Source organism: Zonotrichia leucophrys, chromosome 6, assembly GCF_028769735.1.
Source record: "Zonotrichia leucophrys gambelii isolate GWCS_2022_RI chromosome 6, RI_Zleu_2.0, whole genome shotgun sequence".
In the NCBI taxonomy this organism is placed as follows: domain Eukaryota; kingdom Metazoa; phylum Chordata; class Aves; order Passeriformes; family Passerellidae; genus Zonotrichia; species Zonotrichia leucophrys.
Window position 1 is genome coordinate 15268816 of NC_088176.1, and position 18971 is coordinate 15287786.

At 39.3% G+C, this 18971-nt stretch overlaps 1 protein-coding gene across 3 annotated transcripts; it reads right to left on the reverse strand.

The window, feature by feature from the left end:
* Positions 1-2364: 2364 nt before the first annotated feature.
* ZNF518A (zinc finger protein 518A) lies at positions 2365-18743 on the reverse strand. 3 transcript variants are annotated; one of them, XM_064716904.1, is made up of 4 exons: positions 18124-18743; positions 12194-12624; positions 10348-10466; positions 2365-7990 (listed from the first exon to the last, which is right to left on the reverse strand). In XM_064716904.1, the coding sequence occupies exon 4, from the start codon at positions 7869-7871 to the stop codon at positions 3243-3245; it is 4629 nt and encodes a 1542-aa protein (XP_064572974.1). In that variant the 5' UTR covers positions 7872-7990; positions 10348-10466; positions 12194-12624; positions 18124-18743; the 3' UTR covers positions 2365-3242. The 3 variants fall into 3 exon arrangements, with proteins under 3 accessions (XP_064572974.1, XP_064572976.1, XP_064572975.1); XM_064716906.1 differs by lacking the exons at positions 12194-12624; positions 18124-18743 and adding an exon at positions 11578-11714; XM_064716905.1 differs by lacking the exons at positions 12194-12624; positions 18124-18743 and adding an exon at positions 11526-11616.
* Between the last annotated feature and the right edge of the window lie 228 nt (positions 18744-18971).

The following is an 18971-nucleotide window of genomic DNA, read 5'->3' on the forward strand; positions in this document are numbered from 1 at the left end:
TGCACATCTTGCCAAGAACACATAATGGGATCGATTTTAGGCCTCTTCAAGTTTGTACAAATAGTTGATAACCTTGTGCTTGCACCTCTCTTTTTATGTCCCAAAACAATAAAATCAATTTAAGGTTTATCTTGCTATTTGCAATGTTACAAACTATTAAAATGTTATGGTGGCATAGTAAAGCACTCAAAATCAAGATAATTCAAGTTACCTGTGCAACCTTGTCACATCAGCTATATCCATTACAATACAAGCATTAGATATACAATCAGTGAATATTTTTCCACATGGACTTATGTTTCACTCGGTTCATGCAATACTTCAGGGATAAATCGTAGCTGTATAATGAAAAACTGTGGTTTGTAGGATATTTGTAGCATACCTTTCCCTCTTTACTGAAAATGCTGAGAAATGCACCAACATTGCAGAAGTCAGCCAGTAAAAAGGTGGCTTCACACAATTAAAGTAGCTGAACTGAAGAAGTGAACATATCTTCCCTGCATCTTCTACCACACCAGATACTGCAACACAGGTCAGATCACTTCAATCTAATTTTCTCCTGATGGTAATTAATTGTGATCTTAATTTCAGTGAAGGCCCACCTGAGTTTTTCTGAAACCTGATCTGCAGAAATGCCAAACTCTAAGAACCTCAAACAATGCACTATGAAAAAGGTCGTAAGAATAAAATCATATATTTGGAACAGTATTCGAGCAACCTGCACTAAATAATATGAGGACCTAATTAAGGGTGGGGAAACAAAATACTGAATTGCTACCCAGGAGGAAGCAAAAATTCTCTGCACTGAATGAGATGGATGTTAATGGAAAAAGTGACACATGACAATTAATTAAGATTGTATAAAGCAGCCTTATTTCAACATTTCCCAGCTTTACAATGTTTTCACAGTACCATTTATGGTCAATTCATACAAAAATAAACAAGTTAGGAAAAAAATTCCAATGACAGTTGTCACTCTCATGGTTCATCAATACAGAGAAAACCCCCTAATGCTACAGCAGAACTTCCACCTCAATGCTAAGTAATTGTTAATAAAGACTGGTCATCCTCACTGAAATTGCACCAAGTAGGTTTAGAAACAAACTTCACATATATTTTTTCCAAAGAAGGCAAAGGCAATGTCCAAAATTTGTGAGTTCAATTTCAGAGTTTACAGAAGAGCAAGCAGAGGCAGACAATAGATCCACAATAGATCCTTGTAGTCAAAAAAGCTTAACATGTTTTTGTCCTTTCCTAACACTGTTTCTTTCCAACCTGCTTCCTCACCACTACACTGCTCTTCTTCAAAGTTCCTAGCTAAATTAACATCAGAGCTCAAGTCCATTGTGCAGTGCAAAATGATTCAGTTTAGATACACAACACATGCCAACTGTGTATTAATTCACCCAAAGGATGCTGCCTTGACTGCTTCACTTGTCTTCCATACATAACTCACCAGATGCAAGGCTAGTGTGCATCTTCCTGCCAACACACAAATCAGGAAAGAAAAATTTATGTAATCACCGAAGCAATTGTTTTTAAGTAATTTGAACACTTTTTAAAACATAAGTTGAATTCAGGTTAGTGGTGACATGCCTGTGACATCCATGACTTCTTACTGTTTCACTGATAGCAAGCAACCTTCATTTTCACCAGTAACAGAAAACTCCTTGGGCTTGCGTACAATCTAAACCCCAGGATTTAAATGCCCCAGTCCTCTCCAAGCCTACTGTTCCATTTTGACAGCTTTTCCATCAATACTTTATGAAGCTGGCTTACACCTTCATACTTGGGCAAAAGGTGCCAGCCATATGGTAAGAGCAGTCCCACATTAGACTGAAACTTCGAGCCTACAGAGGTTCATGAAGAACCTGCAGGACAAAGCCTCGTGACATTATTACTGTGGATAACAAGTAATAATATTACTGTGGATAACAAGTAATAACAACCTTCATCTGTATACCCTCAGTCACTAGGGTTAAGAGGTCTTTTGCTGACATGCCCTTGTATAAAGACTAAAAACTGTAATGCATAGTCTCTCCCTTCATTATCTCTAAAACTGAAAGTAGCAGGCAAGCAGGCCGCTAAGAACGTTACACTTCCAGCTGATAAAATATGGGAATAACAACTCAAGCCTTGGTTTAGCCAAATCCCTGGTGCCCCAAAAGGCAGTATATCTGAATAAGCAATAGTAGAAAACATTAAGTCATTATGGGGACAAATTACATCCACCTGAAATAAAGCTAGGAAGCAATTACAAGCCTAAAAGGGCGCTCTGCACCTCCCCACGTCCTGACCATCCCTATAGGGTTTGTGGCAGACATAACAAGATAGGAACATTTTCTATAAATGCTCAAAGTCATATGCTGTAAACACAAGTTGTAGCAAATTTAATAGTGACAAAATCAATACAGATTAGGAATGTTCACCATTCTTAAACACCATATACATTATGAATATATATACTGTATATTTTCAATCGATTTCATTCTGACTCACCGTATTAACACAATCATATGTTTTATTAATTTATATGAAAAATACTTCACTAAGAAAGTAGACAAACTGCACAGAAATAGTACAAGTGTCATGTGCATAGCAATATAGCTTAAAGCATTCACATATGGCTTTGTTTAAATCAAACTGTGGGGGAATGGCCCTATACAGACCCAAAGTTACACAGTCAACATAATGTAAACTGCTTCACATCTTTGAGGCACTTGCTAATAATAGTGTTCAATCCCTGAAAAACAAAATCAAGAGCTAATAAGTGAAAATAACAAAACTCCCAGGATAACAGCTGTGTATTTTTGAAAATATTTTAAAAATTGGTTTTAGTAGTGCATGCACAGAACTGAAAAACTGGGGGGAAGGATGTAATTTCTGTGCAAGAATTATACCAAGTAACTTGAAAAGTATAAAAATATTTACATGTTTAGGGATTTTAAGTATGTACAGAACAAAGGCCCTGAAGACTTATTCTATAGAATAAAAATATAGCACATGATAGCAGTAATAAAAATAATATATATTTTCATGGAATTGTATTTGCAGTTAGTTACAAGTTATTTAAACCACAACGTTCTTTGATCTTTCTCCAATCTGATGGCAATAGGGAATACACTCTTTCTTTTATAACACAAGAACTTTGCATACTTTTTCAACCTCAGTTACAATACTGACATAGAAAACAGAATGACTTTGCTTTTTTAAACTTTAATGACTATTTTCTTCACTGGTCATCATTTCATTAATGAATTCCAATCTCGAGTAGCCTCCATCAGATGCCTCTGTCCATGTCCTACCCAATTATCCTGATTGTCAAATATTCTACCACAAAACCAGCAGCTAAACTTAGCTTTCAAGGTATTATTGGAGGTAGTTTTCACAATCTGGTAATTGTTTTTGCTAGTCTTTTTCAGTGTCAATTTTAAGACAAATCTTTCTTTTACAGGGTTAAGGGGTTTTATTGTCCTGTATCTTTTCTGAGAAAAATTATCAGTAGTTACATCCGAAGGATTGCGGAAGTCTGGTTGCAGAAGAGCTTCAACGGTTCTTTTTGACAATAAAACCTTAAGAACATGTCCCTTGAATTTAGCAATAGTTTTCATTACATTTACAACTTCTGGAACATCTGCATCAGGATGGTTTAGCACAACAACTGGTTGATTTCTCCGAGGGCATTTTACAAGCTGGTTAGAATTAAAAGGGAGTAATTTCAAAGTCCTTACAGTTTTTTTTGATGCCCCTGGTTCGTAAGGGCTACCCGATTCACTAACAATTTCATTTTGATTCTTTTCTTTACACTTTCTGTGCAACATTGCTTTCTTTCTAGGAGGTTCTGGGCAACTAGCCTTCCTTTTACGTTTGAAATTCTTGTTTCTTTGCCCACCCACAGTTCCCGAACTTTTAGATCCAGCTTCTTTTAAACCAGGTTTTATTTTTGCAGTTCTGTTTTGGGTGCTCCATGTGGACTTTTGACAACCAGAGTTATTCCTCTTGTTAGCAGCTATTACTTGCATACTCTCGACAGAACATTTCTGCAACCGCATCCCTGCAGATTTAGCAGAATAAACAGGTTCTACAGGAGGAACACGACATGCTGGATTAGAGCTTGCCAAAGAGGCATTTGCTGGCATTAACCCACCTGGTAAGTTTAAGGCATCATTAAAACTAAGATTAGTTGGTTTCTGTGCTAGTGCAGGAGTAAGGGACTGCAAGTTATCCACCTGTAGTGAGGGCACCGAGTTCCTTACTGACTGAGTGTTATCAGACAGTGTATCTGAAGTACGAGTTCTTATTTTCAGCAAAGGCTGTTGTTGCATGGCTCCAGTTTTCTTTGGTTGACAATTCTGATGAGCATTATCCTGAAAAAAAATTGGTTTATGAACTACAGGCTTGTTTGGTGTCAAACATTTCAGAAAAACTCCCTGCTGTCCATCAGGCGAAAGTGCATAAACGTGTTGTTCCTGTTTAATTTCCTGTTGTTTTACTGACTCCAAAGACCCAAAGGCAGCATCCTGGTGCTCTGGTAACACCTTCACAGAAGAAGTTGCCTTCACAGACGACTCTGATGAGTTTGGAACTACAAGAGGTGCTTTGAATGGCATACAGTCATTTACTGTACCACATACTTCCTCATTACAGGAACTTCTTAAATTTCTAAAATTGCCATTTTTCCCCTTCACTTCTGAAGCTGGTATTTTCCCAAATTCTCTGGATGCAACTCCCCCTAAAACCTGAGAACTATCATTAGCGGCATTTGCAACTGTTCCAACTGCCCCACTAAAAGTCAAAATCATTCCAGGTCCTTTATTTGAAACACAAGATGCAGGTACACCTTTAGTAACATCTGATGAACTGGTTGATGGAAGAGATTTTCCTGACACCATCTGCTGCCTAGATTGGTTAGAAAGGTGGAAAGGAACGAAAAATCGTGACGGAAGGGACTGAACAAAAAGGGCTTTCTTTTGTTCCTGAAGAACAGGCAAAACTGGTGAAAAGCTGCTAGGATTTTGAGTTGCAGACAGTACTTTATCTTTTACTACCTGCTGTGTAAACTCATCTGTAGGAGTTTTTAGCAATGCACCAACACCTGGAGTTCTGGATAATTTGTCCACATCCTGTGAATCAAGTGATGTTTTGGGTGTCTGTCTTTCTCTCCCACAACATGTACCTTCATTTGTGCTACATCTTGTGTTGAACTCTCTCCTACATAAAGGGAAGCGTACATTAGGTGGAGGCCTCTGAAAACCACACACAGTTGCAGAGCCTTTTAAACACACGCAGGCTGCACTCCCAGTCTCAGGACCAGAAAGCAGCTTATCAGAACGAAGCTGGACACAGTTAGTCTTGCTGTGGAACTCCTGCTGAGAGGCTGTTTTTACTTTTAACACATCTTGCAGTAATTGGTTTATCTCAGGCGATAAATAATTAGCTGCCTGCTCACTTTGCAATGAGAAAACAGATGTGATTTTAGGCATTAAGAAAGAGTTAACACCATCAGAGGCATTTTCCTGGAATTTCTCAGCTACGTTCTGAAAGCCTTGCTCTAGGTTAGTGTCCAAACACTGTCGGCCATTATGCTTGTCCTCTATAAAACACTCGCTGTCAACACCACATTGAGATTGGCTTTTAAAAGACACAGAGTTATTCTTAGTGTTTAGGTGTTTGTAAGTTTTATTAATATTTGATTGGGCTGACACAACTTTCTCTGCTTTCAAACCTTTCATTGACTCTGAATGTGAAGATGGAAGTTCATTTCCAGAGTTTTGATAAGAACCTCTTTTGCTAAATTCTCTGTACCTGTCATCTGTTGACGTCCAAATGCTACATGGATTATCCAAAGAGTCCACTTTGGAATAGTTGTGAAAAGACAACAACCCTTCATTAGATGAATCCACTGAGGTTGAATAACAGAGATTATTAGTTCCATGGCTATTATTCAGGCCACCATTTTGCATTTTCAGTTCAGGAAAGTAGGGCATTTTCATAGGGTCATAATGAAGGGTATTTGTAATAGCGGGTGATAATACCTGAGGATGACTTGAAGGACGAAAGCTTCCCCATGAGATACCAGTTTGAGCTCCAACTTTTGTTACTGCTTCATGTGGAGGTACAGTTGAGTCCAGCTTCATTGGCAAACAATTTGGACCTTTTCCTTCAGCTATATTAGAAGGTGCTACAGTTTCAGAAATACTCCTACCATACAATAAGTAGTTATTTTGTTTTTCCACTTTTGTTTTTCCTGAATGAGGAGCAGGACAGGAAAACGGAGGGGAAGTTAATGGATGAACACAATTGTTCTTTAAAGTCGACTGATCACTTACATGTGGTATAGCACCTGAAGACAAGCCACAGGGATCAGCAGTCTGTAGCAAAGGAGTTGCAGAACCATCTTTAACAGGATCAACTTTATGACCCAACAAACAGTCATTTTGCTTACTTGTAGGTAGTAATTTTATAACAATATGTTGTTTTCCATCTACCATTTTAAAGCCCATAAATTTCGCACTGTAATTTGCTGGTACAGATATTTTATTGTTTTTAAACATCAATACTGTTGGCCCATGAACAGCACTTTTCAATAATCCCAGGCCATAACTTGTGCCATCATCTGCCTTATTGTATTGTGCAGCAGTAGCAGAGAGCATTCCACCCATGAAATGACGCTTCTCCGTGTATTTACCTTGATGTTTCTCTTCACTTGTTTCCACGTCTCTCACACACTGATTCAGCTCCTCAGCATTTGGCTGAATTTTATTCACACTTCTTAGCACTTGTGTATTTTCTTCTCCAGCACTGTCACTTCCACTGCTTATCTTCTTCCATCTCCAGAGTGGTTTTTTTGATGCTCCCATTTTATACCTCCTTAACACAAGCTTCAGTCCTGCTGGAGTCTTTACTATTCTTTTTTCATATTTATCCTTTTCCAGTTTTTCTTTTGCAATTAAGTGGTCTCTGTGTAAAGCTATGATGTGTTTTAAAAGATAATCTTTCCGTGATGTGCTGTAACTGCAGTAAGGACAACCAAAAGAAAACATACTGGTATGAACAAGCAGATGATTTTGGAGCTCCTCTTCTGTAAAGTTTTCTTGATGGCATTTTCCACATTTATAGGGAATCTCCTTATGTTTGTGAATGTGCTGAACAAACGTACCCACATCATAGGTAGAAAACCCACATTTTTCACACTGGAAGTGTCCATTTACACAATGCTTTGATATGAAGTGTTTTGTCAAAGCCAACAAAGTGTATATCTGCTCATCATTACAGAGCTCACATTTTACTAAAGTGCTACGATGGATGCGTCTGTGCTGTTTAAACGCCTGGAAGTCATTAGCTGAGAAGCTGCACATCTCACAAGGATACAGAGGCAACTCACCATAGTGTAACAGCTGAAAATGTTTCTGTAGGTCATTTGGGCTGTATCTAATGTTATCCTTGCACTTCGTACACGTGAAATTCAGTATCTTTGCTGCAGTTTTCAATCCTTCTTCAAATTGCACTTCTGGTTTAATTTGCAAGTGGCTTCCTTCTGAACAACTGAGATTGCTTCCACTAATTTTCTCTGGACTTAAGGATTTCCTAGCAGTTTGCTGCTTACACTGAAAGAGTTTTCTAAACCTATCAACTTCATGTTTCATTAATACTTCATTTGGAATGTTCACCTTGGGCAATTCAATCTTCACGTTTTTTAGTCCATAAGTGAGACTGACATCTGAAATTGCTGGTTGAATTGTCATACTTGAAGGATCACTCACCAGTTCTTTCTTCAAAGTAATGTCTGTAGAAAAATTCTTCATAGCATTGTGTTTCAAGACACTGATTTGCTTTCTGTCACAAAAAAAGTGTTCCTGTTCAGATGACATGATTTTAGGTTCTACTTTTCTTTACATGAATTCTTGAGATTTAGTCTTACTTCCGGCAGCAAATGAGACAACTGAGCCAAGTTACTCTCAAAGCTCTACAACTTCCCCATTTCATTCTCCTGAAATTAAAAACAAACAAAGCAAATAATTACTCTTAAAACAAATGCAATTAGAACACCTATTGCAATTCACTAACAAATATATGCCAATCTCTGAAGTTGTTAACTTTTATAATATTACTCAAGGGGTGAAAAAAAGGATGAGGCAAAAAAACCTATTACAGTATAACCTCTGTTTGTTTGTTTTGGGGGTGTTTGTTGGTTTGTTACTTGGTGGGTTTTTTTTTTTAAATAAATAAAACTTGAAAAATATGTTTTAAAGAACATCTACTGAAAGACACATGTCATCAAATTTTGGGTTTCTCCCAACCTGTAGGCATAAAAAAGTCCGAAGACCTACTTTTTTAAAATGAAGCCTGTATTTATTACTTATCTGATTTATTTGCATGAAATCAAATAAGTAATAAATCAGTTGGGATTTCATGCAAATAAAACCACTCCTTTGTGACATGCCACTAACTGAAGTATTAAAAAGAAGTCAAAACCTACAGAATTTTACATTTTTATTACGCAAGTGTGCTACTCTATTAGTTTACTATTGTGCTTAAAAAGGAAAGAAAGTAAAATCAGAATCTGACAAAAGATCCACTTCACCAATGGAGATATGACCTTTACCAACACCAAAAACCAATCACACTGACCTACAATGAATTTTTCACATGCCTACCTTTAGTACCACACAAGTCTGAATCAGTCAACAGATACAAGTTCTCAGGTTTCTCATTGCATGTTCCTGGGTACATGTTAATATTTTCAGTGCATGACTGACCACAGTACCCCTCTATGGATTAAAAGGCTCAAACAGTTATGGTCAGCATCACTGTCTCACTACAGATTTCATGTCAGTGTTTCCATAACAATTTATATCAGCTCAAGTCTATGTCTGAACAACACTCCTGCACAGAATGTGGACACAGAATCAGCAGAATTGGAACAGCAGCAAAATTAACATAAATTCTGAAAAGCAACACTGGAAAGGAAGATCTGTTTCTTTACTAGTATAACACTTTTTACTAAAAAACTTTTTTTGCAGTACAAGTCACAAAGTCGCTTTATTCTTTCCTAACAAAAGTCAGTAAATCGTTAGCTGAAGTCTGATTAGTGAATTTCTCTCCACTATGGGGCTCGCCCTGAAGCAACACAGACTTGCAACTCATTAGATCATCGGATCTATTCACATTCAAACTGAAAGAATGATCACACCCTCACTGTGAATAAGTGCAAGGGCTGCTTCTAGATCTCCAAGCCATCATAAGCACTGGCCCTAAGATCTTTCAAATATTTTCCCACAGTCCTGGGAGAAGGAAGTATCTAGCATTAGACATGCAAATACCTGACAAAGAAAATGGAGATTGAAAATTTTCAAGTCCATGTTCTTGGATCATGTAGCAAGAAAAGCAACACTATTTTTTTAAGCACATGCTTTAATGCCTTCCTTTAGAGAAGATACTAGCACTTCAGCACAATTCTTGAAAATAATAAATACAACAGACTTCGACACTAGACACATACTCTAATATCAAGTAAATTCACTTAACTGTGTTCTCCAGCTATGAGACCACCAAGACTTCAATTACATGTGGCATCAAAAAAAAAAAAAAAAACAACCCCAAAACAACAAACCACAGAGACATACACTCCCTCCTCAGAATCTCTCCAAATGGAAACACTTTGGGTACAGAACTTTTATTTTTCTTTTAACTCAACGACACACTCCCCATATTCCACACAGATGATTAATATGTGGGATATTACCCAGCTTTGAGCCCTGAGAAAAGAACAACTCATGTGCATATTCCATTTTCACCAAAAGAGTACTGCATTAAAATGCATTCTCTTGCCAATGGTATATCTCTTATTTGAATAGAAGCGAGGTGAACTTCCTCATAAAGAATAAGTAACTAAAAACTATTTGGATTTGTTTGCTTGAACAACATTTTAAGACAGGGGCGCAACACAAAGATTACGGCTTGCATGATGCAATACATCATCCTGCTGGTAGTGCCCATCCCTCAGGTTAGAAGGTTACACTGCCAGACACTGAAACACGGAGTATGTTTACAATAAAAGCTACAGAAATCAGAAGTGGGTAAAGTGCTGCAGAGAACAAGGCTCAGGCTTTCAATACCAAGCCAATGTGGTCCTCAACTGGACAACACATTTGGTGAAGAGTCACAATCAAAGATCCCCTTTAATTAACTAACCTTATACTTAATTTTATTATTTTTGGGTAGCATGCAACAAGCTCCTGCAGCATGACAAATAAAAATATTTACTTGAAACAGCCATTAAAAAAAAAGGGCTTTCTTTTATCCCAGGGATCTCTAAAGGCACATTTTCAAAGCAGTCTGACTTACGCGGTAAGAAAATACTTGACTTCAATTCTCCAACAGCTGGGTATTTTCCACACACACAGAAGAGGTAAGATTGCAAGACTCAGACAAGGCCACAGTCAGGAGAAATACTAGAAAAAGTTCTGGAAACAAAAGAAAAGGTATTTTAAATGGTGTAAATACAAGCAATAACTGAAAGAATAAGCTGAAAAGCCCAAATCCCTCACAAATTTACATTATGTGGATTTTTACCACATTGAAGACAATAATATATACCAACTTTTCTTTCACAGAACACCATCAAATGCAATACCAATACTGTATATATACACAATATAACAATGCCTATTTTACCTTAGATTTGCCACTACAACTCAGGCATTCATAGCTGGGAAACATAAGCACATGATAACTTAAAAACAGTACAGAAAGAAGTGACTGGTATCTCAGTCCATCAAATTTTAACTTGAACTCAAAAGGCACTGATCTTTTTTCAAGCAAAAATTTTAATGGCAAAGACCTAACCATAGATTTCTACAAAGTTGTGCAAAAGCCTGGGAAAGAGGCAGAATATTACATTCACAGTATCTAAAACCAGTAAGTAGATTTAAATGCAGATAAAATGAGTACCAACATTGAAAATACATAAGCATGTGCCACAGCTAACTCTCACTAAAAAAATCCCCAAACCACTAAGAACAAGGATAAGCAACCACTTGAGGCTCTCAGCCACAATTTTCTTCCCTCAAAAATGCTGCAATTTGTCCATATTTCGTTTTAAAAAGTACAGATAAGAAGTTTAAGCTATATATTTTGATCTAGAAAGAAATTGCAGACAGCAGTTGGACACTGCTAAATTAGGTAACTTTTACAGTTTTTCCATTTCAAACTACATTCAAAATAGGTATCTCAGCAGGCAGGATCTTCAAGATTTCTGAAGAATTTTCGGCTTATTTAAATTTTATTAAATAAATAAATAAAATTATACTGAAGTATATCTCATGCCCAGTTCCATTCTATGTGCCTGCAAATTTAGAGCGGCGCTTTAAATCTCTCCCCGGACCGGGACACATGCAAGAACTCACAAAAGTGGATCTTATGAAACGCACAGAGCTGGAGCAGTCAGACACAACCTGAACAGCAATGTTTCAGGAAAAAAAAAAAAAAGAAAAAAAAAAGAAAAGGAAGGAAAAAAAAATCACCGAAGCGCTCTCAGAGCTCACACACACAGACTGCCCGTGCCACAGGGCGAACCTGCCATTTACAAACACAGCAGCCGAACGCGGCGGCGACACACGGCCAGCGCCGGCGCCGGGCGGGCTGACACTGCCCCCGCCCGCCGGGGCAGCAGCGGTGCCCAGGAGCCGGCAGGGGCTGCGCCGGGACAAAGCGCGGGGCCGACCGACGAGGCGGCGGCAGCTCGGGAGCTCCGTCTGACCGCGGGCACGGCAGCGGGCGCTGGGGCAGCGACGAGCGAGGCGTCCCTGGCCGGCTCCTCCTCGGGAGCCCCGCGGCAGCGCCGCCCCCGCCCGCACGGCCCCGGGGCGGCCGCAACTCTCGGCGCGCAGCCCGGCGGAGGGATACGGTCCCACGGTCGCCCGGCGGCTGCACACGAGGCCATTTGTGCCCAGTCCCGCCGCCCCGGGCGCGCCCCGCGGTCCCGCCCGCCCCCAGCCCCGGCTGCCCCGCGAGCCTCCCGCTGCCGGCGAGCGCGGACTATTTAATGTCTCATCCGCAACACGGGGCACCGTCCCGTCCCGTCCTGCCGCGGCCACTCGCGCCCCCTGCCTGCTCCGAGCCGCTCCGGACCGTCCCTCTCGCCCCGCGCGGGGCCTCCTCGCTCCCCGCCCGACAACCCCCGTGGAGTTACCTCGGGTACCGCCACCGTCCGGCGAGGCGCTGCCGGCCGCCATCACAGTTTCCATCCGGGGACTGCCGGGTGCGAGCCCGGCTGAGGGGCGGCCGCGGCGGAGGGATACGCGTTCACCTGAGAGATGGGCGGACGGCGGCCGACGAGGCCCAAGGGGGGGAAGCGGGCGGGGCGGTCCCGGCAGGTCCGGCTGCGTTCCGCCTGCTCGTCCCGCTCCCGTCCTCCTTCTCCTCCTGGGATGGGGGCCTTGGGCACATGGCACGGCCGGGGAACGGCCCGCCCGCTCTGCCCGTCGGTACCTTCATTGGCTGTGCACCCATGGGCGTGTTTCGGCCAATGGCAGTGGCAGGGAGAGCCGCTGCCCCTCACAAAACGCTCCCAGGCAAAATCCTGGCCCGCGATGATCGTGCCGCGCTCGTGGGTTCGCTGAGCTGCACAGACACAAGAGTAGGCACAATAAATAAAGGGCTGTCTGTAGATGTCAGCAGTTGAAGCATTCAGGAAAATATACGTGCGTTAGAGCGGTTAATTTGTTTTAACATGCTGAAAATAACAAAAAGCTGATAATTACTACAAAGTGCTTGTCGTGTTAGACAGTATAATTTATAATTTCTGCAGAGGAGTGGCAGCAGCAGTGGGTGGGAGCTGCTCCTCACGTTTGTGCAGGTTTGGAGGCGCACGGAGACCGCCCGGAGTGAGGTCACCGCAGGGAACGAGGGCACGGGAGAAGCGGGACATGGAACTGCACCATGGCCAGAAAAGGGCGAATGCCCCTGACAGAAATAGGCTGCAAAGATGAATTCTAAATGAAGAGGTCACTGCATAGGAAATCCATTCTCCACTTGGGAAACAGTGATCAAAATTCGAAAGCAAAGAGGAGAAGGCTTGAGCTTTTTCCTTTGGGAAGCCTGTCTAATGAACAATTTAGCCTAGCAATTCAGCTAAACATTTCTTCACAAATCTTATGGTATCTTACTAGTTATAACAAACTTTAATAAGTGCAATATTTGCTCATGATTAAATATGAGAACAAAGAGGACTGTTGATGTCTTTGAGTGTGCGTGCGTACGCTAAGGGTACATTGAACATGAACATATTTTTAATTTCTCGTTCCAGCTGACATCACTTAATTCCCTTGTGGCCTAGACTGTAAAAGAAAATTTATAGAAGCCATTTTGGGGTGGGTTCCTTGGCCCTAAAAAATATCTTCAAGGAAATAATTATATAATTGTTCTACTACACCCAAATGAATAAATCTGTGCCAAAAGCAAGCAGAAAAAAGTATTCTTCTGCTTTCTGGTCCGTTAAGTTTTTCAGAGTAAAAAGGGGGGATTGTACACATCCATGGTGTCTTTCATGTATGAAAACTTAACTACAATTGAAGAAAAAGAAAGAAAAACAGCATAGTTCTGACTAAAACCCTAAAATCAGAAAAGATAACAGAAAAGAATGAGCCATGAAAATCATTAGTCTTACAAGCAGCTACTGTATAAATTGGTGTATTCCAGATGTTAAATTAAAATATACATCATATTGTCAATTATTAATCCCAAAGAATTTACATGTAAGATGGGAACAAATATTTTATCTGTATTTATTACTTTGTAATGCAAATTTAGAACACATATGAGTGTTGAAATTCTGAGTGCTCATCTATTGGCTGTATGGGTCTTCTGGAAGAATTCCTGTTTCTGATAGTTTTCTTATGATGTGGACTAAACACTGCATAATTATAGCAGATAAAATTCTGAATCACTTTGTGGCTTTTAGTGACAGTAAATAAAACAATCTCATGCATTTTTCTATGTCAGCATTTATTAAATATATTAAATACACACTTTATAAAATATAATTAATTGCTATTTCTTTCTTGCTTTGTATATAATGAGATTATAAACCATATTCTTATGTACTGCTTGGCAGCTAGAGCTTCTCCTCAGTGTCACCAGAACAGCTGCAATGATTATCTGTTTCTCCAGAAGACAGCAAGTTCTGAATATGTCCATGAAAAATTATTTTTAAAAATATGCCTGTCTTCATAGTACAACTGGGGGGCAATATTACAGGTAGCAGAGGCTGGAAATTCATGGAGGAAGGAACCTGGGACTAAACATACTCAGATGTAGGAAGATTATGTTTAGGAATTGACAGGTCTTAGCCTTGTAGGCAGAGTACCCAGCAGGACAGTCTTTGAGTGATAAGCAAGAAAGAATTAAGATTCTATTTCTATTTAAGAATATCAGGTTCACAGGAGTTAGAAATATCTGTTGTGATAGTAACAATAAGTCTGAGTCAAGTAATCTTACTGCTAGGTGGTTGTTTCAAATTCTTGTAATGACTATAAATAGAAAGTGTAATCCTACAGGTAAACAGCACACTACAAATGGAGGGTTCAAAGAAAATACATCCATCCTTTTCTGTTCTGTGCCACTTCACTCTTGAAAGGTGCTAACTTGATTTTCTGTATTAAACATTTTACTGCTGAATTCTTACATAAAAGCCTTTCAGTGGGGCCTTTGAGTTCATTCTTCAAGTCTAGTATTTTATACTGATCTGCTTACAAAAATCTCCAAACTGTGCTTGTCACTTAAATAAATAATACATTGGCTAGACAGAGCTCACAAAGTACAGTGTACTTCAAACAATGCTTATCTGAATAAGCTGTAGGGCTGTAAGAGAAGCTCCATATTTCTAAGATGAAACACCAGTACACAGAGAAAATAAGAAAATTGCCTTTTTAAGCAGTTCCTAATACACTACATTATTGGTTTTGATGATGAAGTATTGAGCAATGGATGGTTGCCTATATGTCACTGTCAGTGACAAATGTCACTGTAATTTTTGACTCTGTATTTCTTATGATAAATAGCCTACTTTTGTTTAGGGCAAAACAGCAGGAAAACATAATGTTAAGCCTTCCTTTTCTACATATATTATCTCATAAACATAACAGCCTTAATGATGACAGCTAAAGGTGTCATTATTAATATCAGAACATTTATGCACTCTTTTCATTTCTCCACCTGCACAGCTAAAGCAATAATGCAACAATGAAGGAAGTCAACAATTAAGTTTTCTTTGTGGATTTCATGGCAGAAATCAGTCTTGGAGCTATCTGAGCCATAATTGTTAAAACTTTAGGAATAAAAGTTCAAACAATAACGACAGCATTCAATCTAACAAGAATTTAAATTAATTTATCTTTCTGCAGGAAGAAGGGTGAAATAGAACCATGCCAAAAATTTGATGACAGTAAGTTTCTTAAGCCAGCTTGGGAAATTGCAGCCTTTGCCATCATCTAGAGCTCTGTTGGAATCTGCTTTTGGCCAAATGATGCTCTGCTAAATAGACCCCGTACATCAGTTGCCCCTGTTAATTATTTTAATACAGCCACCAGATGGACACATCCAGTTAAGAGGCCCTGTTATAATGAATATCCTTATTCATACTCTTACTCTCAGCATAGCTTTTTCAAGTACAATATCTGATCACTTGCATACAAAGGGTCTGTTGTACAACTGAGAAAACATTCTTAGCAATTTATTGAATCTTCTTTGGAAACTTGTGGAAAAAGCATCTCTCTGCCTTCACAATATGTGAAATGGGTAAGAGACTTTTTATGGTTATAATTTGTGAATGGGGAAGTGTTGCCAAACAGCAAAAGGAAGAAGCACTCTTAGAAATGTGTAAACAATTTTTTTTAAGTTTATCACTTTATTTATAGTTCTACCACGTGTAAATCAATTAATGATAATCTGCTGAAAGATGTGATACACCTTCACGAGTAGCTTGAACTAGAATTTCTACAGATCTTATATCTTGATTAGACTATCACTGTCTAATCACTGTCATTGTCCTTGGAAAATGTTTTAATCTCATGAAAACTGAGGCTTGCATGGTTAAGTGAAGATCCCATTTGGCTCATTATAGTTTTAGTCTCAATGTTTGCAAGTGTCTTCACCATCATGAGCAGTCTACACTGCAGCAAGTTCAGGCAAGTTAATTTAAAGCAGAAACTGGAGCTGGAAAAGAAAGAGGCAAGATCTAGGAACCAGGGCTGAACACATGAAAGGCAGATTAGGATCTAGCACTCAGTAGGAGGAACTAGGACAAGATCTAGGTCTAGAAAGCAGGAAATTGGATCAAGATTTTAGACAGGAAGTAACGCTCAAGATTAAGATTCTAGAGCACAATTACAAGTAAAAGGCATTAAGCTTTCCAAAGTACCTGGTCCTATTTCATGTGCACCAAGACAGGCTGTACCAGCCTCTCAGAGGTGAATTATCCTTTGGAAAACTAGTGATGGCCAGATGAGTAATAAAGAGGTGTTTGAGTTGCCTGTGGGAGATACCTTGATTCACAATTTTCAGTGGCAGCTGAACAAGCAGGATATCTTGAGTGACACAAGCATCTTCCTCATAGGCAGATAGTCATGACCTCAACACTTTTCATCAGCAGTCAAGTGACATGTGAGCAGTGAGCTGGATCATGATTGCCCAGGTAAGACAAGAGAGACTGGCAAACTGCAATAATGTTCATGCTCATAAATGCAATTAACCTCCTGCCTTTCTGAAAATGGGGAAGATTTTACTCTTGGTAGCAATCAAACTAGAAACCACACACCATTGCACATACCGTCCTGATGCAACATTGCAAAATACATCCTGGATACTGGGCTGTGTTCTTTAGCAAGGCGGGTACTCATTTCCCTTTTGGAAGGTGCAGATAAACGGAAATATCTAAACCAACAAGTTGTTCTGTGCCATAACATAAGACATGGCATTATATATTTCTTAAAACTATAACTTCTGTCCATTTTTGCATTTCTAGTAGTTATGAGTATCTGTCAGTAGAGCCCTCTCATGAGGTTTTACCATCTGGATGCACATGTCCACACCTGCACACTTCAGGTCAGGCTGTTTACCCTCTCTGCTTCAGTGTATCCATCAGTGGGAGTAAAGGTGTGCACTCCTAAAAAATTAGTTATTTTAAGATTAATTTGTTTTTCTGACCAATAGCTTCGTACATTCTTTGATATCAGTCAGGAAATTCTTGAGTTTCTTTTTCAAGAACTAGATGACATTTCTCATACAACCTATTTTTCTCATGAGTATTGACAGGACTTTCTGCATTTTAACTGGAGATAACACACATACTCTCCACACCAAATTAAAACTGGAGAAGTAAACCACATTCAGGCATGAATGTTTCTTTCCTGTTGAATTCTGTGGAAATTGCAGAAGTATCTCTATGCATAATAAGACAGGACTTGTTTTTCCTCTGCTGCTTGAACAATAACTTCCATTCCAGTCACTGCTGATAAACTTTTCCTAAGAAAATACATACCAACTTTAAACACAATGGGAAACTAAATTCCTTTCTTTTCTTCACATAACTTTGTGCTTTTTTGTACCTTTGTTGTATCACCACATGTTGAATTTTATCTGGATCTTCCAGAAGTTGGTTTGAAAATGTCTCATCATGGTCTCAAGTTAGATATTGGCAGAAATCTTTCCCAGTTTATCCAATTTTGATCTGTTTCATTGGCTCCCTACAAGGTTTCAAATTGATTTTAGATGATTATTTTTAAACTAAAATCTAGCAATCTTTTGGTTTAATATAGTTTTCAATTCTTAAATTTTGTGTCATCTTGCATCTTAGGCTAGCAGATCCTCTCTGCACTTCAGGTCTGACAAAGGCAGCAGCACAAGAGAGTTTCTCTGCATAGCCCCACAACTGTGTAATTGCATTTAATCATCTGTAATTGCACTGCAAGTAAGTCCCACTCCCATATTCATTCATCTGATGCACTTTTGCTGAGATTACTAATATCAAGTTGTAACTTTTGAAGAGTGGAGACAGAGATTGGACTCCCTTTATGTAAGAGTCTAGGCTTTTAGTACTGGACTTAATTTAAAGTAGGAACTTACCATGGATAATCCTTCATATACCATCCTCAGCCTCTTGATAAACTGCATATTCTCTTTCTCCTATTTTAAAAGGTTTATTGGAGACTGCAGGTGTCAGGTTGCCTTTTAATTGTGCTCAGTGGCTTCGGGTTTCACTGCCTAATGGCAGGAGATCAGTTACACTGTGGTGATGTAGTTTAGCAACAGGCTAAATAAAGCCATTTTTGTTTTTCTAGCTCCTTAATCCATGTGTTGGCTATTATTTTAGTTCTGTGCCCCACAAGGCTTTCCAAGCAGTTCTCCAGACTTGTACATTGTACCCACTCCTGTTTACAGAAACAGGCAGACTGCTGGTGTGAACATGTTCATTGGTTTGTAATGAAGTGTCTTTGTGTCGGAGAAACTAAGCCTTTAATTAAAACCAGCTGGCACTTATAAACTGTTTGGTGCTCCTTAATACTGACCGGAGTTTCAGTTGGATATAGAGAAAATGAGAGAAAATACCTAAAAACTGTGGTTGCTGATTTTCCTCTTAGACTATTCCATCCCACACAAGAGATGAGTCAAACAAGTGCATTGTAACAGTTTTGTATCCAAAATGCTGCAGTTTTTGCATCACAGAGAGTTTTACAAAAGGATAAATAAACCATGTGACAACCACCAAATACTGCTTCTGCATTCCCAGTCAGCCAATTTCCTTGAGTTACAGTAAAGATAAATAAATGCAGAGTCCAAAAATTTCAGCAAATATCGTGCTCTCAACAGCATTCAACAATTGATAGAGGAGAGTGGCCGGATGTGCACAGCTTTGAAACATAAGAGATCAAGAAGGGAAGCACAACACAGCCATTACAATAATATCTCCCAGA

What these genes read in the sequence shown, in the direction of transcription:
- ZNF518A (XM_064716904.1), bottom strand. Translation starts at nt 7,871, where the DNA reads ATGTCATCTGAACAGGAACACTTTTTTTGTGACAGAAAGCAAATCAGT.